This window comes from Epinephelus lanceolatus, chromosome 1, assembly GCF_041903045.1.
Source record: "Epinephelus lanceolatus isolate andai-2023 chromosome 1, ASM4190304v1, whole genome shotgun sequence".
Lineage (NCBI taxonomy): Eukaryota > Metazoa > Chordata > Actinopteri > Perciformes > Serranidae > Epinephelus > Epinephelus lanceolatus.
The window spans coordinates 32,911,264-32,936,440 of NC_135734.1; the positions used below are offsets into that span (position 1 = coordinate 32,911,264).

Consider the following 25,177-nt stretch of genomic DNA (forward strand, 5'->3'; position numbering starts at 1 on the left):
AACTAGTAAGTCTTCACTCTTAAAGTCATTTCTCTTGTAAAGCTGAAAAACACTATTTGAAAACACTTCAGATAAAGCATAAATCTGATTTTTGTGTCGCTTGTTGAAGTTTTTTTTAAGTGTAGAATAGACTCATTGCCCCTTATGGCAAGAACACCCACTATAAAAGCCACTCTCACTCATGGATGTACTAGATACAGCACTAGAGGTGGGACCAGATTCACTCCTGTGAAAGCTGCTCAGTGGCGCATGAAGCCAAAAAATCGCAGGGTCCATAGGGCAAACGAACTAGATACTTCCACTGGCTAAGCATCTAACATCTGCAAGCTGAGAGGCTGACCTTCAGTTTAGCCCTCTCCTTACTTGAATAGGGATTAAATGATTTAATTGTATGGCTCTCCTATACTTTCAAAACATTATTTCGATGGTGTAACGTGTCATTTTGCAGGCCATGTGACACAAAATTACCCACTGCTTTACAGACGTCTCTTTGACAATGGAAGTCACGTGAAGGACCGAGGTGTTGTAATTTCACACTTTGGCCACTTCGTAAAATTGGCTTCAAAGATCATAAAAGCTGTGTCTATGTGTGAGGATTGCTTAACATAACATGTAAGTATCATGAACTTCTGTTTGCCACAGATTTTAATTTCTGCAATAATCCAAAATCCCATTGGATTTTTGTCAAGGGAAGCAGGGTGATGCTAACTTCCAGGTTGGCCTAGAAAAACTGTCATCCCTGCAGCTGTCTTTCAGGCTACAGCTTGGTGCACCATGATAAGGCAGAGAAGAAACAGCACTTGAAAACTTACATGGACAAGCGAAACAAAGGTAAGATTTATGCTTTATTGTTAGCGCTTTGAAACAGTGTTTTTTAGTTTTGCAAGAGAAAACACTTAAAGGCAATACAATACACAAAGAAAAAAAGCATAAAGATATTTCTGCCTACCTCACCAACCTCAGTGAAGACAAGGGAAACTCTTAGTAATCATATTTGAGAGAGAGAGAGAAACTGTCAGCTAAAATATTCAAACAGTGATCCCCCGCCAGGATGTCTGAGTGTGCAGTAGGTGTACACTTGTGTAGCAACAAGGACAATGGCAATGAGATAGGAGAAATAAATACGAGGTAACAAGAAACATGTTGAGACAAAAAGATAGGACAAAGACAGAGAGAGATCAGGGCGTGGGTGCTGTTGATCACACAGCTGTAGCCTCTGATCTGCACAGCTGAGTTAAATAAAAAGATTCAGCTCATCTGAATTTCATGAGTCTGCAGGGGGGCTCAGACAAAAAGTCTGTGTGTGCAGCAATTATAAGCGACAGAGAGAGACAGAGGGATGACACACTGAGAGAGGGAGAGTGATTGTTATTGCCACCTACTGTTTGCAATAACTAACAAAAATATAAACTGCACTCACCTTCCAGAAACCATGTCCTTCCCTGGCCACTGTATGGCTCGCTGACCTTTCCTCGACCCCCCCAGCTCCCATTTTCCCTCATGGTCATCATCTTGGATGGCAGCCATCTTGAACAGTGGAGAGGGAGGTCTCAGCCATTATCGGCCGTGACCATGACACAGCACAATTTGTCACACACAACAGGCTTTAATGGCTACAGGGTGAGTGAAGGATCCCGTGAAAAAAAAAAAACAATGTCAGTGTAAAGGGTAAACTGCAGAGGCGTGCTCTCCTGCATAACTAAAAAGCGCAAAGAGTTATTTTACCTTGCAGCAAATCATTTTGCAAAAAACGCTGCTGTGTATAAGGTTCTTCCGACCATTCAAGGCAGTCCTTGTTTCCCATTTTTATGCAGAGAAAGTCTATTAGCAGATTCTTTAGCTGTAATGAAAAATCAAATATGGTGCGTATTTCTTTTTCATTTACTTACTAGAGTGTAGCTCAGTGTTGCAACTGAGAACCAGAAAATACATAAAGGATTTGGCTGATCTAACTGCACTATGTTGCAGTCTGTGAGCAAGAAAATAAATCTGGTGCCACCTTTGACTTTATATGATTTGTACTGACTCTAAACAAAGTTATCTTTGTTGATTGGAGTACATTGTGTTTTTTGACATTATGTTTTCCCATCCTATAAGTTGCTAGGACAACTGCTACCATTCAGTGAGTCTGTATTTACCACAGTGTTGAAGTAAAATACATTTTGAGCTGCTGAGTAACAAAAACACCCCAGTTCTGTGAGATGTTGATCCATAACTGTAATGCATAGTGTGAAGGCCAAGCAAGATTCAAGTTGCTGTTAAGGGACTTTCCTACCATGCTGACATAGATGGAAACCAGCAACGGCCTTGAACACAATACAATCGTAATTTGTACTGCATGAATTTGAAAAAGATTCTGAAATTCGCTTTTTGACTCGGCCAAGAGCATTGGTAGATGAAAAAATCCACTGGCCAAGCATATTTTTCACTGGCAAACTTATAACTGGCCTTTCTGTGTAACATAGCCGTCCTCTTCCTATCTTGTCTAATATCGCCACTTGTCAGTAATCTCTGCGTTAGATACTGACGCACAGAGGCACATTTCGCAGCGAGGAAAAGAAGACGCAACTTCACTCCTTGTGATGCACTCTCTGCGGCGCTTTTCCTCCTGATGATATATCTCCCCAACGATGGTAGCACCGAATCCCATTCTGTGCAGCAAAATGGGAGCGGAGGATTCAGCCTCTCTTCTCGCCCGCTCAACATCCAACACATGGAGTTCCTCATCTGTATACTCCGGCTCAAACAGGTATGGCTCTGGATCTGTGTCCGCTACAAGAAACTCTTCAAAATCACGTTCAAAGTCGTCCATTGCAGCTACTATAGTCCGGAGATATTGCTAGGCTAAATAAACAGCTGAGTTTTGTTTACAGGCTACGCTGTCAGTCAGTGTGCGGGCTGGAGATTGGTGGAGCAGAGAGGGGAGGGGGGTCCCGCTGGGTATGGTAAACGAGAATGTGTGTATGAAGTGTGTGTGTTACGCTAGAAGAGTCAGAGTTTGGGACGGAGTCTTTTACCCCCTGGAGTATTACCGGAGTTTTTGGAGTGCTCAAATAAACGGGCCTTTTTCCCGAACACTCCTCTGGTCTCCTGCTCGTGAGTGATTCATTACAATATTGTAACATGGTTTAGATTTCTAAATAAATATTCACCTCGTCGCTAGATAGACCTACTCCTGAAAAACTCATGTCTGCGCAAGGCTTTTTGTCCCTACGAGGCCACCGTCATTTACCTGACGGGAGGGGTGAGCGAGTGAGCCCTGCAATCTAGAATTTGACCACTGATGTCACTGTTTCCAACGGTTTTCAACCCATTTTACACACTGGCCCTTTAATGACAACATAGTGTGCTGTGTGTAGCATGCTACAGCAGTGACTTACTGTATGTCACAACATATGTCACATGACATGACATTACATTAGTAAAAACTGGACTTATTTAAAGACAAACCATGAAGTTTTCTTTTAAGACCTACCCACAAACCTAACCACAAACTTTTATTGCCTCAACTTCAGGAAAATAACTAAAAAACAAAGTGTTTTACCTACACTGTAAATTTACTTTGAAAAAGACTGCATGCAGAAGCTGTACATTTACTATGAAAACAGATATGTATTTTGAAATGACACTTAACAAGTGTTAACTGAGATGCTGTCCATGTACATCAAAAACTGATGCAGGAGGCTAACTAGCACGTCATCAGTTGACGTTTAGATCTACTGACAAAACAGCCATATTTGACAAGTTGGGATGAGAAAGAGTTGATGTATTCACTCATGAATAACGAGGTATTATGTTGATCACAAGGTGAGTACAGGTGATTGTTTAGCAGAGTAGCTAAACCATCGGTAAACAGTGCTGTAAAACTAGGGCAGCTTTAAAGTTTCCTCAGTTTCGGCATTGTTTAGACGTGTGTAAAAACTCATATGTGGTGTGTGTTTGTGTGTGTGAAACTCCAACACTAAGCACAGGGGAACAGCAGAGCAGCGCGCCCCTAAATGACACTAAAACACAATAGAGACTCTCAGCATAGTTTTTTCTAATGACTGTTTTGATACAAACATTTACCTGCCAGTCTGGCTGATAGCCCTCTGAGATTTACTTGCCAAATAGAAAATCTGGCATTTGGCATTTGGCGGATGTTAATTTTGGACCCTGTGGGAAAATGTAGCCTAGGCAATTTGCAGTTAGGCGTGTAAAAGTTGCAAAACCACAGATATGGCGCTGTAAGGGTGCAATGGAGAGGCTTGTTTTAAGGAGGACAATCACAACTTCACATTATGCTGCACACTGTCATTTACTGAGAGATAATTGGCTAGATTAAGGCAGTTGCACATGTATGTGGGTGTTTTTGTTTTTGATGATTCCAAGCAGTATTTGTTAGTGGCTTTTATTTCTTTCTCCCCATGACCTACAATTGTTACCACTATAGCATAGAACAACACCAAATAATATAGAAGACTGTGGTTTGGGTATAATATGCGACAGCACATACTACTACATGGCGTCTTATAAAAATTACAACTGTTGGTAGGAGCTGCATAAACATAAAATAATGAAACAACATTTAGTATTTAATTAGTGGTTAACAGGACCTTTAGCAGTCTGTAGGAGGCTATATGTGGCTGTGTGCAGTTTTCTTTGAAGCTATCCCAACCAGAGACACAAACACTATGCTGCTAATATGAGATAACACAGACTGTACAATTCTACTAGTGTTTTCCCTCCAGGAAAGAGGGTGTGTGGGAGAATACGCAGCCAGCTGTTGTCAGCTCTCTCTCTCTCACTCTTTCTCTCTCTCTCTCTCTCTCTCTCACACACACACACACACACACACACGCACGCACACGCACAGGGCATGTGGTCTTTTATTAACTCCCTTCTCTGCTTTGATGACAAAGACATAATTCAAAGAAACACTCTTATTAAAGTTACAATTTTTTAATAACACTTTCGCTCTTTCACTTTCAGCTACCAGAAAAAGAAAACGTGTCCTTTGCGTGTGAACGGTGTGTGCGCGGTTCTAGTGTAGCAACAAAGTGGCCGAGTTAAAAAAAGAAAAAAGGGTTTCAGTGTAGTCTTCATTTATTTATACGTGAATATAGAGAGAGGGAGTTCTTCATGTCAAATGATGAAAGTACTCTCTTTATCCAGCTTACTGTATCCGCTTGCTTTAAACGAGGCAAAATAAAAACTGCCACTCAACTTTAGAGACATAAATTAAAGGCCCCCTCTGGTGTAATGGTCTGGGGCTCATGCCATATGGCTGCAGTGTCCCTGGTTTGGTTCCAGCTGGGAACCTTTGTTGTCGATGAACCCACACCCTCCCTTCCCTTGCTCATTTCTCATATTTCTTGTCTGAATCTGTCCATATCACAGTCTGTAACTGTGAATTAACACACAAAGGCAAAATTCATCATATTGTGTGTGTTGTTACAGTCATAGTAGTGGTCTAAATTTGGCTGTCATCCTCTATTAATCATCCGTAAAGCTACCAGTCAGTGTGTGGAGAAAACTGTGAAAACATCTGTTCATCAGTTTCCAAGATGAGCCTCAAGCTAGTGAATCAAATTATAATTGTTAATGTGAATGAAATTTGGAATACAAGTTAATCTGATATGTTTGCTTACAAAATAATATTTCTGGGGATGTAATTGCCAGTTTTTTTTTGTTTCGTTTTTTTATCACCCCCTCCAAAAATATACTGCAAATCTGTAACAACGCAGCAGTAATATGCCTCTTGACTGGTGTCAGGTATCAGGGCCCAGTAGACGTGTGATGTAGGGACACTCAGGCTAAGAGGCGATCGATAAAGATTGTGCTGGCCAGGCGGCAGCGAGGACAAGCTTGGACAAATATGAACAATATGAACAGCTCAGGGGATCATTTTAACAGCTTTATCAGCTTTATAAATTGGGCCTGTCATTATATGGCCTACTTATATCTAAAATATACATAGTGATCTGGGTAAAATAGCTGTTATTCATTAGAGAACTCACAAACATATTTGTCTGTGAGTCACAGGTGAAATAACTGTATTAAATATAGAGGAGTTTATACATAAAGTACAAGAGAGATGACTCATTCTGAGTTAGCCTTTTCATTTACAATACCATGTAGGTTATATATATGCATGTGTAGGAAGGTGAATTTAAAAAGACTTTATTTTAAAGCAGAGGCTGGATCATGCATCTTTTCCAACCCATCCAACAGATAGAGAGAGGGAGTGTGTGTGTGTCTTTTGTCATCCTCTCTCTGCCGGCTGTGCAGGGGCTGCTGCAGGACAGCCCTGATCTCAGACGTCCAATGCAGACAGAAAGAAATGTGAACAGAGGGTGGGACTAGCGTGAAAGGGAGTCGGGCCCAGCGAATGAGAGCGAAGGAGAGGTGTTCCTAGCCCAGAATGCCCTTGCCTCAGCGCTGAGAGCCGGGGGAGACGGAGAGGAAGGAGAGTGGAGCCGGGGTAGAGACACCAGCAGGTGCAGAGGATAGAGACAAACAGGGTGCCAAAAAAAGCTAGATGATCAGGAAAAAGTGTGTTAAAGGATAAAAGTAAAGAATAGAAAATAGTTAAAGAGAGACCAGAATATAATCTTTTATTTTCCTGAGCTGGATCCCACTTATTTTCTTTTTCAGCCAGCTTCACTGAGCTCTTACCCTCCTTTTCTTGTACGGATTCTTCTTCCTCGGATCGTCCCCACCTCCTCCTCCTCTTCATCCTGTCCTCCTCTTTGACAGACAGAGCCACCATGGACACCGGGAGCCCCAGGAAGATACAGTTCACCGTCCCCCTACTGGACACCCACCTAGACCCAGAGGCAGCCGAACAGGTGAGGAGGAGGGAGAGGGGGTGGTCTGGGTGATGTGGGACTATCAGTCTTTTCGATATTTCTTTAATGCATCAGTGGCATGAATGGACTTTCAGCAAGATAACTGTGGAAAAGATTTCAGATTTCATGCTTGTCACAGAGAACTGAGAAACATTAATTCCAGTCATCAAGGCAAGCGGGTGCAGACGGAGCCAAGCAACTCAACTGGAATAAGAAGCGCAGTGTGCTGTGTCCAAATTGCGTATAGTCTGATGACAAATTGCTGCTTAAAAGAAACCACATTCTCAGTGTCTTGTCCCCCCTCCTCCCCCCCTGCACATAATTAGCAAGCTGTCTCTTTTGAATGCAGCACTGAAGTGATCATGATGAATTTAGGATTGATTTTTCCACCTCCACTCACAGCAGAGCAGGTTAGAGACACAGTATCTCAGCAGTGTTAAAAAGGGATGTTGCAGTGTATGGATGCATCTCCAGGGGTTTTGGTGGTGTTTTGGATTGAGTGACTGGCTGCACGCACTGTACGGCAGAGAGATACTGATTAAGTTGCCTGGTATCAGAAGATAAACTTCTTCCAATTTCAGCTGATTTTAAATCTCAAATATATATATAAGACATGTAGATTGTTACTGCATGACATGACTCGATTTAAACCAAATTCTCAATAGAGGAAGTTTGAAAAGATGGAACCATCTTTCCTTCACTTATTTTAGGGTCTTATAAACTCAATGTCCCTCAATATCACAAGGGCAAAGAACTCTTATTAGTGGCTGAAAAACCCAGTGGGTGCAGTTCAGGTGTCTTTTGAGACTGTTGTGAAAAAACCTGTCCCATTTTCTCGTTTTTATAAATATATCATGAACAGGACAGGTCATTAATAACGAATAAACCTGGAGTAAAACTGGCAAAGATTTATGAGTCTGACTACACCCCATTTATAGGTCTCTCTCTTTTTCTGCGGGTCACTCTTCTCTCCACTGTGACTGTAAGAAACGAGATGTTGGGAGGACTGCTTTGTTCGTGTGTATGTGAGTCTGCCCTTGTGAGGACATTTAATGGGATGGTTTGGGAATACAGCACATTCAGGGGTGAGGTTCAGGTTGAGTTGGAGCTACTGGTATGAGCAAGTATGATAACTTTGTCAGGCTCAGATGTGAGGAACTGTACGTGCAGACCTTTCATGTGCAGAATGTACTGTCACCATTATACTACATAATGTCCTTCTCTGCATGAATGTTCTCCCTCAGCTGGAATTACCTCTAAATGACATAACTTCCCTCCATATATAGAAAGGAGAATAGTTTTAATGGCTTTACTGCTCCTCTTAAAGGCAAAGTGTTATGTTTTTTTTTTTCTTGTTTTCTGTCATATGTAAATTCTTACAATGTCGGATGTTTATATAAAACGTGGCCAAAGTTTCCATGTCAGCAAAAACCTCAGACCGTTCTGAATACTAATTTTTTTTACTTTGGCAACAAGATGACATCAGATCATGACAGATGGCTCTATATGGTAATCTGCTCCAAGCACGCTACTGCAAGTGTTTAAATAATAGCCTCAACTCGGGCTCACTCCGAAGTCATCGAAAACTGGCGCTTGAGCATCGACTTCCAGCATCAAACACTGACCAATAAAGCCATCTTTTAACGTGATTGGGTAATGTGATGTGATTGGTTTGCTTGGTAGCAACGCATTTCCGGTTCTGTATTTCCAGATTACGCCATCCCCGCCGTCTTTAAACATCTTCTGTTGCGATGTAGATGTTGCAGTAATAAGGCCCATTTATGCTCAACGTTCAATACGGATACGGATACGGACGGAGCCGTCTGTCCGTGCTCCGCGTTCATTTCTCTGTGACTGGAAAAGCCAGAAGCTGAACAAAGAATCAACTAGAGACGACGATAACCATTCAGGAAAGGAACGCAGCCTCCTACCGCTCTGGCGGTGAATTGCACCGCGACAAAATGGAGTGACGGAGAAGTTCGAAGGATTCACGACAGCGTCACGGCAACGACGTAGGTACGTCCTAGGTACACCGCAGGACCATAAATCAGGCTTTAGATGCAGTAGACCCGGATGCGCTGACCAATCAGAGCAGACTGGGCTTTTTGGAGAGGGTGGCTTAAAGAGACAGGCGCCAAAACTGAGCATCTCAGACAGAACATTAATACAGGCGTCCCAGCATGAGGAATATAAATGTTTATGAACATTTAAGCATGTAAACATGTTCTAATACTAAGTATGAACCTGAAAATGAGCACAATAGGCCCCCTTTAATGTAGAAAAGACCAACTTATGTAAGTTTGATTTATAAAATTTACTGTTTAGACATTTATTTTTTCCCAGTAATATGAAACTAGCTTTGCCCCTTGACTTTTTGTGCCTGTTTATAATACTGTAACTGTCAGTGTAACATCCTATCCACACTGCAGTGTCTGTAAGAAACCATATGCTTCATGGTTAAACAAGATTGAATAATAAGAGGATTTAATGTGGCTTTTTTGATACCAATCAATGACACCAAAACTCAAATGTCAAACTGAAAACAGACCTCTACAAAGTGATCTATATTTATAAATAAAATACAAGAACAGGATATTTGTTTTATCTCCTTTATCAGGACAAACCTAAATCACCACTGGCGCTGCCAACAGGCCATTTACACAGCAGATGTTCTGACTGGTTTTATTGCAGGAAAGCAAAGGTGAAACTAATTTTATTAGCGATGACTCAGTCTCAATATGTGTCCCAGTAAGCCATGACAGTGAGCCAGCATGCACAATATCAAAGCCAGCGAGTAGCTCACCTAAACAGTGTGGCTGTTATTAATGTTACTATTAAAGGAGCTCTACGTGACATTCAAAACATTAATATAGCAGCAAACAGCTATTTACTATGTAAAGATGTGGTGGAGTAATGGTGTCCTGAGTAGATAATGAAATCATGCTACCTCTGTGTGTGATGTAATTGGAGCTTCTCTGTTCTTTGTTGTTGTAGCCTGTGCTTGCATGTTAATGCATGTGAATTCCTGTGTGTGCATCCCACTGGTTAGCTAATTGCTGCCACTCTGCACTGTACTCACACAGCGATTACCGCTGATAATGCTGTCCCGACCCCCTGTGGCATAATGGCGTCGTCATGGAAATGTTGTACCAACCCTCAGTCAGCTCTGTCAGCCATTGTTAGCAGTGTTAGCGCTGTAAGTACCTTTTGCTGATAGCCACCAGCTCAGACACCTCCATGTTGAGAGCCATGTGCAGTCAATGTTTATATTCAGTAATAACATCTCCATTCATTATTATCACTAATGTGCATTATATTACTTTCTACAGTGTATTCACTTTTCCATTTTTTCTGTTTCATATTTTTATATTTCATTTACTACATTTTAGTTATCATATGTAACTTGACCTTTTAATTGTATTTGTTTCTCACATACCTCATTTGTTTTTGTAATTCATGTTAAGTAACTGCTGTGCTGTAATACTGCAATATCCCTCTGGGATTAATAAAGTACTCTATTGATCTGCCTAGCTTTAATTATCTACTGGCTGTGTACAAAATCCCTCCCCATTAACTACATAGTGCACTATATCTGCTGTCCGCCATATTATTAGAGTGTCCATGTTTATCCATTATGTCGTGCCCTCAAAAATTCTACAGTGAAATGAAACAAGTAGAGTCCAGGGCATATACGCTACTTTCTGCTAAAAATCCCAAAGTGCAGCACTCCGTTATTTCTTTGATCTGAACACTACTGCTGAGCAACTCTGCCGCTGTCACTGATGCTATTATAACAGGAGACGTCAATGAATGAGAATCCTGCAATCTGTAGTATCACATAGCACTTGCTGTTACTACGGTAACAGCAGGCATCGCCAAATCAACCAGGACTGAAATCGCCAGATTGGATGGACGTGATTATCCAGGCCTGAAACTTATTAGTTTGTGCCGGTGTGGTTTGATCATGTTGCTATTTGAACTAAGAAACATCATTATGTGTGTAATTGGCCAAGTGATATTAGGGACACTGTGCCTGTAAATTGGTGCCTGTGGTACATTTATAAAAAGTGTGCTTGCCTAATTGTGTGTGTGCATCGATGTCTCTGAGTCCGTGCATACTTGCAGTGCATTTGTCTCTCTTACGTGTTCTCCTTCTGCTCTGTACATACAGACGTAATTAAAGTTGCTCCCTGCCTCTCCTGTTTGTGTCTGGGTGTCAGGGGGTTGGAGTCCACTGTCTTATTTATTTAGCTGCCTGTCTGATCCCAGGCTGCAGCCATTCAATATAGGATCTTAAACACCTCCAGCCTGGTGTTTACTTACTCGTCTTTACCAGCAGACAAATCGCCTTTTAGCTGCAAGTAAAATTCACTTTACATCTTCTGCAAAGACTCAAGAGAGTTCTTAGCTCTCAGCCTCAATAAGCTCGGCCAAAGCTTGGCTGATTGCCATTGAGACTTTACCCTCGTAGGATACATCTGCTATTTATTCTAGGACCACTGTGAGTGGTCAGTGAGCATGCATGGCATACTAGTTCTTAAGTGGTTGTGTGTGTGTGTGAGTGTGTGTGCACTAAATTCAAAGAAAAAGAAGGGAGAAAAACACAAAAACGAAATGTGTGTATGTGCTTGTGTCCGTGTTTACAAGCACACTTATAAAATGTCACGCCAGGGGGCTTCACCCATGGTTCACTAATCTCTGCAACCTGACTCCTACCAACATGGTGAATCAGCCTCCGTGGAGACCTGCACGTCAGTCAGAGCGGCCTCCCTGAGGTCTGACCCTCACAGCAACAGCACGCACTCATCCTCTTATCCACACACAGATACAGTGTGTGCCACCCTTATCATAACCTTGCGTTAGAGCTCACTGTGTGCTTATGAGCGGAAACTGACTGTACCTAATAGAGGCCAAGACCTGTTGGTGACAGGGGATAGTAGGTTCCAGATTATTTTTATGCAGTTACTTAGATTTTCTTTCACTAGTAGAAGCACATCGTGTTAGTTTTGAACAGATTGTGGAACAGTTTGACTATTTGATGAAATAGTAAGACATTTTGGGAAATATTCTGCTGTGATACCATTCTCCTATCTGTGTGTTAAATATGAAGCTGGAGCCAGGAGACGGTTAGCCCAGCTTTGTCCTAAGATAAATAAGATATCAGCTGGTTGCCGACAGCAACACTGCAAGGAGTCAGTGCACCTGGCCAAGATATAGTCCACATAGATTTTGTATTACAAAAGAGATATAATGTGAAAATTAGTGAGCTTTCAAAGGTGCTAGTATTCGTATATTGTTACTTTCAGACAGAGCCAGGTTAGCTGTTTCCTCCTGTTTCCAGTGTTTATGCTAAGCTAACTATTATCTCCTACTTTCACATGTGAACATATTTTCGCCGAGGGGTGCTGCACAGTTTTATTTATGTGCCCACATCAGTATGTATGTTCACACGCTTACACAGAAGATACAGACACACTGCTCAGACATACTTAAAGACTTAGAGATTGTGTGCTCCCTCACCTCAGACATAATTCTCTCTGGACTGCATGTGACAGCATTTCTAATATGTCATTCTGGCGGTCGAATATCAGTTGTCTCTTCGCTGAAGCCGCTCATGTGCCATGGGCAAATCATAGGTCCGCTTGTCATCCACTCCATCATTAGCTGCCATAAAACTCTATCCCAGTAACTGTGCCCCTGCAGTGGAAGTCCCTGACGTCCAAGAATTATATGGATTTAAAAAGCTGCTTCAAAAGTGTCGCAGCTGATCAGCGTCAGCTGCTGCAAAAGACCCCGACCCGTGCACTGTGACCTGATGTAATAACGTTGCAATGTCATCAATTTAATTCAATCGTCTTTTGTTTCATATATTTTCTCACAGGTACCTGATCATATACTCTTCAGAATTTAAAACAAACGATCAAATAACCCATTTGGTACGGTAAAATGACCAACTATGTGCAGGCTGCATTGTTTCACCCCTTGTCAATAGGGGGGCTCTCCTACCTCCAGCTTTATGTTTCACAGGCATCAGAGTTGTATTGATCTTCTCAGCTAACTCTCAGCAAGACACTGAACAAGCATATGTCTCAAAATGTCAAACTATTTTTTGTACAATACTCAGTAGAGGCCAATAAAAGCTTTGAAAAGATCGGGAAATATGATAGAGGAACTGTACGTGTTGTAGACCACTCAAGTGTTTGCCAGTCTTTGTGCTGGGCTAACTGGCTGCCGGACGTAGCCATTAATTCAACAGACAGATATGAATCTGACGTCAACCTTCTCCTCTAACTCTTGACAACAAAGTGGCTATGCCCCAAATGTCAAACTACTGCTTTAACTCTGTATGATGTCTACATTATATTCATATCACGTACACACACTAATGAATCCATTACTGCCAGACTGACGCAGCAGTCTGATGAGTGAGGTTGCCATGTTAACAGCAGGTTGTTGTCTCACATTAAGGTTGTAAACAGAGTATACTTGACAGCTGGTTTACCTCTACATTAAATTCATCTTTGCTTGTTTAGAATAACAAGTGACAATGTTGTTTACAGAAAAAATAAACACTAAAACTTTTCCAGCAACAACAGACAATTCATATTGAGCTAATTAACTGCCTCTATTATTTAGATAAAGAGAACACTATATTCATACATGAGGGCAATTTAGTCCTTGGTGAGATGATGAATCGTGACATTTTGAGGTGATCTGTTATTACAGACATTACAAGGCTGACAATTTCCTCCCACGTATTCCCCACGTTGATGTGTCAGACCATCTTTGTCCTTGAGTGAGAACATAACTATTACTCAGGATTGCCTCAGGAGGGCCATTTTCCAAGAAGAAATTCTGCAGGACCTGCAGTAGATTATATTTATTATCACACCATGCATATCACTTTTGCACATTAAGGCAATCAAGACCTGTTAAACTGAAATATATGGTTTTAACCAGGACATAGTGCTTTTGGCCATTTGCTAAATACCTCCCCAGAGTAGTGATTGTCCAGTCATGTCATAGCAACTGTTACTAGGCATAGCTGGCCTGTCAAGCTTTGGATTTTTTTTCTTTTCTGTTAATTCAGCCTGTTTTCATTCTGAAGTTGTCAAATATCGCTGCTTGGTCATTGATTTCTGCGTCAGACACCAACGAAAAAAGGCTCTTCTATCGCGCCGGTATGGCTGCCAGGCAATGGCAGTTTATAAAGCTGCAGGACAGTGTCAGTTTGAAACACCACTCGACAACAATGTAATTTAAGGTGCTGGAAAGTCCCCATTGGGTGGGCGGGATTGGTGATGGATGTGTCCAACAAACACTGGACTTTCACCCAGGAGCCCAGTGTTCACTTCCTGTATGAATGTAGCATCACCAATAGCATATATGCTGTGGTATTTCCTTAATGTGTTTAAGTTTGTCCTGGATGTTCATATAAGTTTAGGTAACAACTGCAGATCTGTGCTGCTCTTTATTGTGTTAGGGAAGTTGGTCAGTGTTACCTGAGGTAATTTAACATTGTCAAATACATCGGCTTGTCCTCATCCTCTCAGCCTTTTCTCTTATAATATATAAAATAAAATGAAAATAAAAAAAGAAACTAATTTTTACTTGTATTGCCTTAAAATTGATAATTTGTGCTCAACAAATCTCGCCAGGGTAAAAAATACATTGCCTATAAATATTGCATGTTTTGAGAGTTTGTATGTGTGTGTGTCTGTAATAATTCGTAACATATTACATAACTAAACTTATCAGCTTTAACAGGAAGAAAAATTGTTCCTTCATGATTTTTGACAATGTGTTACGGAAATATTTCTCCCAGTTGCTTCAGATAATTGCCCAACAGCCTGTGTAAATGATGCCCGCCACAATAGATATTTTTTCCAGTAATGAATGAATTCAAACATGTTTTCAAGAAGACTTAAATCAGCCTGTATGTATATGGTCAGGCCTTAAAACCACAATCAATTCACCTATGTTGTGCCAAAGTTGCCTTTTATCTTGCTGTGTTTTGACCATCCCTTGGTTAACTAGAAATTAGCATTTAATTCAATGCAAATATTTATTTTCTCTTAGGTTTAAATGAACTACTAATGATAATTAGACCTCTGCTCTTTGTCTGTGGTGCTAAAATATGTGCCAAAATTGACACAATGAAAGGTGTTCTCACTGCTCTCTCTTAGTCTTGCATCATTTGCAAACATTAGGCATTGTGAATGTGAAAGAGAGCTGTTTATCTGTTAAAACAGTTGTCAGTAGCACAGCAGGTCCTTGACATCATGTCATACTGCCATACCTTGGCTTTTGCCGAAAAAACACTCCAGTTCTAAAGTTAGAAGTGAAAACAGGCTACAGTTTGAAAACATGAACAAGTATGTAAGCTAAGCAGCCAAACAGGGTTATGTCAGAGCAAAAGAAAGTCTTGAAACTGTGTCAAGGTCAGTCTTTCAGCATAGTAAGTAATCACCAAGTTCATATCTAAGACCAATTTCTTGCTTTAAAACGAGTCAGCTGTAAAAATGAAAAAGACAAATAGAGATACACTTTTCAACCAACTCATAGAGGTTTTGTTAGCTTAATTAGCTTGCTGTTAAGTTAACTGTTAAGTGAGAAAAACCGACAGTCGACAGCAAGAAATGAGAAGCCAGCGTTTGTGTTTTTCCGTCGGAGATCAAGGACCCATTAATTTAATTGCCAGTTCCTTTACACAGTTGGTGTCTTTGCCAGTCGAGGCACAAGTACAGACACTCAAACATGTTCACAGCTGCTGCAGTAACAGGCCCCAGCAGATAAAGTCTGTGCTGCCTTCACTGAAAACATAATATGTAGCCCTTAGTGCTCCTAAGTTATATTTTATTATAAACTGCTGCAGCAAAAATCTATTATTACAGCAATGAAATTACAGCTTGTGTGTGGCATCTAACTCCTGCTCCCAGTGCAGCTGGTTGTATGATATGCAGTGAGAGATGATGATAAGAGGGGTGTTACGGGGGGGGAAGACAAAGGATTGATATAAAGTGAGAGGGAGGCAGAGGACTGAAGAAACTGAGATAAAAGAATGTGGAAGTCAGTGATCTGGGTTTTTTAGTGTCCTGTGAATACAGTAATTTCCTCCATTCAGAGACAAACGAGACCACAGTTGGAGACACTGTGAGGATTCATAATGGCTGAGGCTGGTTTTAGCCCGAACAATACCGAGACCATATTTCAAATGACAGGATGAGAAATCACATTAATTATGTCTGTGCATCGTACCAAATCTCTGACAGGCCAGTGCTGCCTCGGCCCACCCAATAACAAGGTGTGGGGGAAAGTTTCTCTTTAACCTTTTATTCCAGCAGCAATCTACTGGGTGTGAATGCCCTTTTTTTCTGATTCATGGCGCCGACTGGTGCAAACACATTGTTCTGCTGAAGGTCACAGGGCAACTCTGATAGTGCAAGTATTACAAAACTACCACTGACTTTTCTCAAAGGGAAATCAGGGTTAAGAGGTAAAGGCTTTACACCTCAGAATTTCCCTGAGTACATTGTGAACTGTAAACCTTTTTTCCATCTCTGTCACCTCAATTAGTTATGACTTTGGTTGTGCCACAATAAGACAAGAGTTCACAAGTTCAGAGCTGCGTCAAACCTGAACAATAGCTGTAACTCCTCCAAACCTCTTCATTCACGTACACTGAAATTTAAATGTCTTTATGTGAAAGGACAGTGGACATACAATGCAAGGACAAAATCCAACAAAAAAACTACACATTACATCACATTAATTTCCTGTTTATTCATGTATTTAATTTAACCTAATTTATTAACCTGTGTCAGGTCCTAAGATCCTAAGCTCAAAAAACACACCTGTCCTTGTTTTATCAGCTTGATAGTTCATGACTTGTCCTAATTTTATTAGTAGTTTAAAAGCATGACTGTGAAATGTAGCCATATTTCAAAAGACTCCAGCTGAAAAATATGGGTGGATACAATGGATGTTTATATACTCTAAATCTGCGTGTTGACAGTAGCTTTACACAGCAATATCCTCCCACCTTCCAAATATGTCCATTTAAAATTTCTGTTTGCTCATAAGAGGTCTATAAGGTGTTAGAGCAAACATATGTTTATCTCTGTGTAGGATGACAAACATTTCTTTGTCTATAAATTACTTCGTGAAAACAAAATGAAAATAGAGAGTCAAAGTGAAACAGGAACTTCTGTGTTCTGTTCCAAAAGCAAGAAAATCTCATTTAATATGCAAGTGAGACAAGAGGATTATGCCGAGAGGTTTCAGTTAGTTCAGGACCATCAGTAATAACAGCAGGACAGAGAAGAGCAAATGCTGTAGAAGTTTTAAGATAGCAGATTCAAAGTATCCTCATACACCAGTTTGTATGACATCTAAGGAATTAGCGTCCTACGAGTGATGTTACCTAACATAACATTACTACACTTAGGTTTAGGAAAAGAAACATGGTGACGACGTACCTTGAAGTGACTCAACGTTCACTTCGTTTCACACAGCTCTGAACTCCAGTCTCCTGGGGAAAGTTCTCTTTTAGAAAGTCCTGTGTTTTGTGACCCATCCACCACCCCAACCTACTTCCCTCTTTACTCCATCATTGGTCACGTGCTCGCAGCCTTCCTGATTACTTGGGTTATACAAGAATTATTGGCTCAGGATTGCTCGCAAAGTAACTGTTGTTTATCTTGTTAAAATCACCAATGTTTCAGTATCTAATACTGAGTGCAGTAGTGATGCTGATTTGTCTTAGAATATTGAAAGCAGTTTTAACCCCCCTTTTTAATTGTGTCCGCACCGCAAGAGCTAGAAACAACTGAAGTTCTTAGAGCGCCATTTGAGGGTCTTTTTAGCTCCTATTTCAGAGTTGATAATCTCCCAGCATGAGAGGAACCATGAGTGACATAATTGTACAGTGATTGGTCACATAGATGAGCCAGTACAGCACTGTCAACTGCCTTTAAAAAAAAAGCAAAACATGTTAGCTGTGAAAGAGCAGACAACACACAACTCAAACATCAATAAAAAGAGATGACAGCAAACACGTACAATTGGACTGACAGTGCAGTCCAGTCTTCACTGAGCATATATGTGATTGGGAACTACAACGTGATTTGTCAAAGTATAAGAATCCTCGATTGCCAGCTTACACCACCTCAGTGTTCCTCTTGGCTTTGTAAACCCAAACAGAAAAAAAAAAAGCCTTTGAAGGTCTCTTATTCTTGGGGGAGCTCCCAGTGGGCAGTTCCTCTAAGGGAGAACTGTTTGGCCTGAAAACACTTCATGTCAACTAAACAGAGTGTTAATTATGAAAAGAACTTTGTCCCTGCTGTCTCTTGACCTGACCTATATTTTACAGCCAAGGGTATTTTGCCCGCTGCCCCCACTCAAGAATATCAGGCATGCATGGCTCTTCCTGCCCACCCATCACTTTGGAAGGCTGGTTTTGTTCGCTGTTGTGAGAAGTGACACAAGTGCATTTTAAACGGACTGTGGGTTGAAAGGCAGGCACGGTGGTTTGAGGGGTGAGCCTGTCCAGTAAGCGGTGGTATTTGTGTGAGCGAAGGATCAGGGAGTTTGCTCTGCTGCCGGGTGAGGAGAATAACAATGACTCTGGGCATAATCAGTTCTACACAGCCATGGCTCGTTGTGCTTTAATGTGGGCCGGGAGGGGGATTTTCTGGAAGGGCAACAAAACACACACAATACTAAAATATTACTACATGGATTTATAGTATACACAAGAGTCTATATAAAACTTGATTTCTATTTCAGTTTTTAAAACCCAAGCCCCAGTGAGCTTCATGGAAATATACAGAAAGCATCAAATAAAGATAGACAGAGCCTGGCACAAAACTCCTGCAGAAGAAGTCAATAAATACAGTTTGATGTGATTCAAAACTTTGCACTGATAACTCTGACCTGAGCTGCAGAGGGTGACTGCTCAATAACCTGGAACCCAGGAGTGCCAAACACAATCATCTGTAGTCTCAAACTGTGATTGTGATACCACTTTGCTCAGAGGACCAGTAGTGTGACAGACTTAAAGAGCTGCATAGAGCCTTTTGAACTTTCAGATCTTTTAGTTAAAGCAGAAGGGAAACTGGAAGGGCTTTTCCATTGGCACTTCTGGCAACATGGAATTGATTTGCATTTTCATTACCAGATTAAGTGCACCAAGTTGTGCTAAATCGCACCCAAGATAGGTCATTTCTGGAGTTGGGACAAGGTGCGCTTGACAGCCTTCAAGCAGGTTTCAGTGTTGTCAGATGGGCTTTGTTATCATTCATCATTCAGCATCAGCATTCTGTGAAGATTCAGCGACATGTTTGATGCATTTACTTTGACACCTCTGACCTGCCTGCCTCATCTGATTCCTGATAAGTGCCTCAGCCCTCTGTCCTTGACCTTGTGAACCTTTCCGTGTCGTTGGTTGCTGTTTGACTCTAACTGCTTGGCATTTCCGTCCCATGATGACGCTACAGTATGAGTGTTCCAGTATGCTTACCTGTGGTTCCTGGTGGTCCAGAGATTTTCACCATGTCGCCACACCCGCCATTGTGTGTGCTCTTGGGAGTATTCACCACCTGGCTTCTCGACCCTCTGCCCGGCCTCGACCAACCATCTGCCTGCTCCCTTCTGGTTCGTCTGTTCGGATTGTATATTCAACTGATTCCAGATTTTCTGCCTCTTTGACCATGTCCCCTGCCTGCTCCTTCATGGTATTGTTGCCGGCTGCTGAACTAAACTGTGTTTGCTGTTGGGCTATCGTCCCTTCTCACTCGCCTGCCTTTCAGCCTAGTTCGGCTTGCCAAACCAGCCGGGCTGCCAGGTCTTTGTGGAGAGACTTTATCGGAGGGTTGAACTGTATTGTTTGCTGCCCTGCTCTGTACCGGCTGAGCTGTGACAGTAACCATCACTACATATTGTCCCTGATTTTCTGTGGGTCCATTGGATCCCATTACAGCAGCCTTAAGTGAAGAAAGTTTTGAATCAGTCAATCACTGATTTCAGCATGATGTTTATGTAAAAGTAACTAGATTTGTAAGATCACCATTTCTCAAGATACTTTAAGATGTTATCCGTGTAACAGTAATTTAGTTCAATCCACAGATTGCATGGCTCAAATTTGAGTGCTGCATCCAGATTACTTGTGATTGCATTTTGCTTCCCCAGTATAAGACATTTATTTATCTGTTGAAAAAGTGGGACCTCTGCTAAATCAGGAAAATAAACAGTTACACTCCAACATGCAGGCAAAGACAAGAACAGTGGAGGATACTTAATCTCATCTTGATTGCTTGTTCCAGGTATTTGGCAAAGATAAATCGACTGTATATGGAAGAATTGTTCTTTTTTTTGCCCAGTTCCAGCTAACGTCTTGGGGATACATTTGTATTTACTCCACACACTGCACTGTATGTGGGCAGATGCAGGTGCAAATGTAGCTTGAGCAATTGAGCATTGGATTGCTATCCAGTGACAAGAAGCACAATTTTATGCAAGGAGAAATCTACCTGTATCTGTGTTTATGTCGGCGTAGACACAGACATTGCTGTGAGAACATACAGATACAGAAAGGACGGTAGCAATGCCACGGAAAGGTGACATTGAATAGTTGACATGCTTCTCTTGGAAAAACATGAAAAGACATCTCTGCCTGCTTGGTAAAGAAAAGAAAAGTCACTCAATACCTCTTCTTATTCACACACATCCTTCTTGTATACTCCACGTCTGTGCTCTGAAAGGTAATGGATGATAAAACATCTTAAATTCTGAATACGCAATTAGACTTTGCTACTGAGATACTACTGACTGCTCATTTTTCAGTACTGCACATCATTTCTGCAGTTACATCTGTATTTCTTACTCAGCAGAGTCTAAAGTGATGTCTTGTGCCTCCAACCATTTTGTGTTATTTAACAATTTCCTCACGTGTTCTTTTGAGCACAGCAAAGCCTCAAAGTCAAACCTGCACATTGGATCCAAGGGCAATGATTTACTTCCTGATTCTCCTTTGTGACTTTATTTCTACCTTCAGCTTTGCATGCACCTGCATTAAAAAGGATAACTACCTTTTTTCCTTTCCATTGTAGAATCACAGCACGCTTAGATCTTTAATCTTTTAGTTTCTCATCTGGATAAGAAAGAGTTTTGCTGCTAGCTGATTTAAACTGCCTCAGAAAATACAGTGTGATGCTGCACTGTGCAGGCTGGGGTTAAGCTGTATAGCTGACTGGAAAAGACTACACAGCTTTGTAAGTGCACAAGCAGCATTTAGAAAAGATGCATGGAGGACTGGAGCCCGTATGCCCTCTAGCATTAGTCAGCAACCCTGTCAGCTATGTGTGAGGAGTGCATTAGTGTTTGTCTCTCTCGCTCTCTGTGGCTGTGTGTGTGTGTGTGTGTGTGTGTGTGTGTGTGTGTGTGTGTGTGTGTGCAATTGACTCCCTATTTAAATTCTACATCACAGCCCTTTTTAGGTTTATGGAGCGATAAAATGGAAAAGTAATCACCTGATTCTGGAGGCTAAATAAAATTAATCACTGTGGTCTCCCTCAAAAATCTTTGGTCCCAAAATTTTGGAGATATAAATGCAGAACTGATGCATATGCATATGCACTGGTGCATATTTCACTGCAAAACTAGCCATCAGCCCTAGGATAGAAATACATTTTAGATCGTGGCTGCAGCACTTACAGGCAGTAATAATGCAAGTGTGCTCAGGGGGAACACTTGGCCTTTGAGCAGAAAATCCAGCACACTGCTCTTGCTCAGCTTCACAGTTTATTAGTACACACTAACGTTTTGGTCCGCCTGGGCCTTTGTCAGGAGCGTTCAACACCATTATTTCTAATATTGAGTTTAAAAAGAAACTGCCCCACCCATTTCACAGGTGTGAGGGAATTAATCAACTGTAGGTGTTATTGTTATCAAAAATGTTGACCTTATGAATGAACACATCGGCCTTGCAGCTTTCTTATGCCATGTATCATAAACAAGCTGCAGTTTTGTTGAAAATTGACATTAATGGATGTCAAGTTAATATTTTTGGATAATTCTTTCGGCCAACACAGGGCATGGTGACACACAGTGCTGACTGGGTGTTTTGGGACACACATACACACACACACACACACACACACACACACACACAACACAATTTATTGCACAGGTGCAATATAAATTCAAATTTACTGCTGCTGCTCACAGTCAAGAGGGTTACCTATTTTTTTGGTTGGACCACAGAGGCGAGGCCAGCCATATTAATGTGAAAGTCTGGCCATGAGTGAGTGACTGAGTGAGTGTGATGAAGTTACACCATTGGTCGGAGTGAGTGATGTGATGTGATGTGATGCTGTTTCCCTATCTCTTGAAACAAATAGGTGCTGACAGGCTGACAGAGCCGTGGACGCTGACAGTCCTGTATTATTGTATTCCCTATTTTATGTAACCAGTTTAGCATGATAGTATGGCGAAAGTAGCAAGCTAGCTAGCTAACCAGCCACCTGTTGGCAAAATGGCGGTTTTTGACAGAGGAAAGAGAGGATCATTTCATCAGTTAGTCTGAGGAACTGCCATGTGTTTGACACAAGCCTTGCATTTATTTAAACATTACTAACTATCATGTGTTGCAATGTCAAAATAGGTGCTGCCACTGTTGTGAGAAGTATGTGGAAGTAAGATACTGATTGAAATTAAAGTGAATATTACGTTCTAAAATGTCGGAACAGGTGCTGCTGCAATAACAATAGAGGGGAGAGGAGGGTTGTGTTAAATCGAGGGAATATGAGCTCGATCAGCGGGTACAGCTCCAGAGAAAGGACGCCTCCTCTGCTTTGTGACTTTGTCTAAGTGTACTGTTCGTTATTTTAACATGACTTTTGGGTTGGGCTGCAACAGTGAGGACAGCTCGTGCCTGCTCTGCTTAGCAAAAAGTTTCAGATTAGAAGTACTCTAATACACAGACACAACACACTCTTATGAGTGGATACTAATGGATACCTCTGCCTGTTACTGTAGCAGTTAAAAATAACAAAGGTTATGCATTGCAGCTCTAATTTTCAGAGAGCTTTCTAGCAGCAGCTCTGCAGTAGGCTTGGACTGTCCAACTCCTGCACAGCTCAGTGAAATGTGCATGTTCTTTCATGTATTATCCCAGAATGGTCCATAGCTGCCACACTCTGCTAGTCATGAGCCAAGAAGCAAGTAGGTGGTGGCAGGCTGCCCTGCTGATCTTACTGCACAGCACTGTGAGATGCAGTGTAGCTCTCAACCAGCTCAGACATCTTCACAGACAACCAAACCCAAAATATGGATCACACTGCCTGTGTTATGAGCTGCCAGCATCATGAGAGAAACTCAGTGCTGAGTTGGTCACAAGACCGGTACTGAGGGAGCAGGGCTAGGCTCTCCCTGATTGGCTGAGTAATGAGAATGTGCAAATATCAGCCTACTGCTTAGCATCTTAATTGGTTAAGACAGTTAGAGGTCAACATCTGTGTGAAATTACAGCCTGGAAGTGACTGAGATTTATCAGTCAACACTCCAAATTAAAGATCTCCAAGAACAGATGTTTAAATGGAGGGTTTAAGGTGATTTTTCGTTTCAAAAGCTTCATAATCTGATTTACTGTCATAGCAGCAAACATTTGCTATAGAACATGTTTTTGTCACTTAAAAATGAGACTGCTCTACTTTTTCAGATCAGAAGACGCAGACCCACACCTGCAACTTTAGTGGCATCCAGTGATCAATCATCACCTGGTAAGACACTGAAACATAAACACACGCACACACATGTACAGGCTATTTATATCACTTGTGAGGCCATTTTATTGATTTGTATTCACTGTCTTGAGGCTGCAGCACAGTGGTGCAGTGGTTAGCATTGTCGCTTCACAGTAAGAGGGTTCCTGATTCAAACCAAGGGTGGGGGGATTCGAACCTTAGGGTGGGGGAGCAGAGTTTGCATGTTCTCCTTGTGTCAGTATGGGTTTTCTCCAGGTACTCCAGCTTCCTCCCACAATCAAAAGAAATGCAGGTTAATTGGTGACCCTAACTTGTGTGAATGGTTGACTGTGTCTATGTGTCAGCCCTGAAATAGTCTGGCAACCTATCCAGGGTGTACTGGCCCAATGACAGCTGGGATAGACTTCAGCCCCCCGCGACCCCCAACAGGATAAGCTGTTATCGAAAATGAATGAATTAATGTTTTGAAGCCCACCCTAAAATTCACAGGTAATTACCAGCCAGGACAAATGTTGCTGGTATTGCTTTTACCTCGTGAGTGTGTGTGTGTGTCACCATGGCAAAATGTGGTTCTGGTGACACAACTGGCACGGGAACTACCACAGAAGCTGTTTTATATTTTCCAGGGGTTTATATTTCTGTCTGTGGATAGATATTGCCACAGAATAGCGTCACGACCATGCAAGATGCACACATAAAACTTTACAGCCAAGATCAAAATGAACGCTGAGTTTAAAGATGGCCATGGTCTGAGCAAGGACATGGGAAATAGGGGGTAGGAAGTAAGGAAGGGGGCATTGCTCCCCTCTGACTTTACGCCCCTAGTCCAAAAGTGCTTATGTGACATTTACCCACCTAAAAGAATACATGGAAAACGATCAGTGAATTGCCTTCAGTGGTGTTACTGGTATTAGGTGCTTACTTTGTAAAAGTCCATAGAATTGTGTTGAGTGTTTTATTTGGTTCTCAGGGTTACCAGTATCCGATCATGTTCATTATTGCATGTGGGCCCAATGGGATAGGAAAGTTTAACCAGCTAGTATCCATTTTGAAAAATGGTTGCCACAGCCATTAGGGTCCGAGTTTGTGATGGCCCAATATCCAGTTTAATTCCCCATATATCTATTAACACATCTGCCAGATTTGGTGCTTTTACCACAAAATGAGCAACTGTTCTGATATATTGAGCCATGCTGCCCCACTTTTTGGATGAAGTGCAGAGCTGATTTTTTTTTTTAAAAAAAGTTGGAGCTTGGCCTCACCTCCCACTCCATTCTGCTCTAAATTTGCTTTGGTACCGCTCACACCATGAGTTCAAAGCATGCCCAACCCAGAATGCATCTGTGTAATGCGCACATGAACTGTTTTCTGTCAAAAAAATTGGTTGCTGCGAGCTCAACAATGGAGTTTACAAAGTACTTTCAAAAGGAATCCGAGCGGAGCAGGGTGAAATCTGAGTTGAGCGCAGAGCGATATTGAGCCGAGCGGCCTGGAGCAGGGGAGCTGATAGAACGAACAGCTTTGTAAGTAAGGAAGTGAAATTCTCACCACTGCACTCTGCTCACATGATCTATAAAAAATGAT

The 25,177-nt window shown here is 41.6% G+C and overlaps 1 protein-coding gene across 1 annotated transcript in view; it reads left to right on the plus strand.

Annotated features, from left to right (window-relative positions):
* Positions 1-6,419: 6,419 nt before the first annotated feature.
* The window catches only part of LOC117256212 (protein phosphatase 1 regulatory subunit 1A-like), a 43,119-nt gene continuing 24,361 nt past the window's right edge, over positions 6,420-25,177 (plus strand). The window contains exons 1-2 of the mRNA XM_033625488.2: positions 6,420-6,830; positions 23,548-23,608. Of these exons, the coding sequence (XP_033481379.2) occupies positions 6,750-6,830; positions 23,548-23,608 (142 nt within the window). The 5' untranslated portion in view covers positions 6,420-6,749. The remainder of the gene's footprint in view (positions 6,831-23,547; positions 23,609-25,177) is intronic.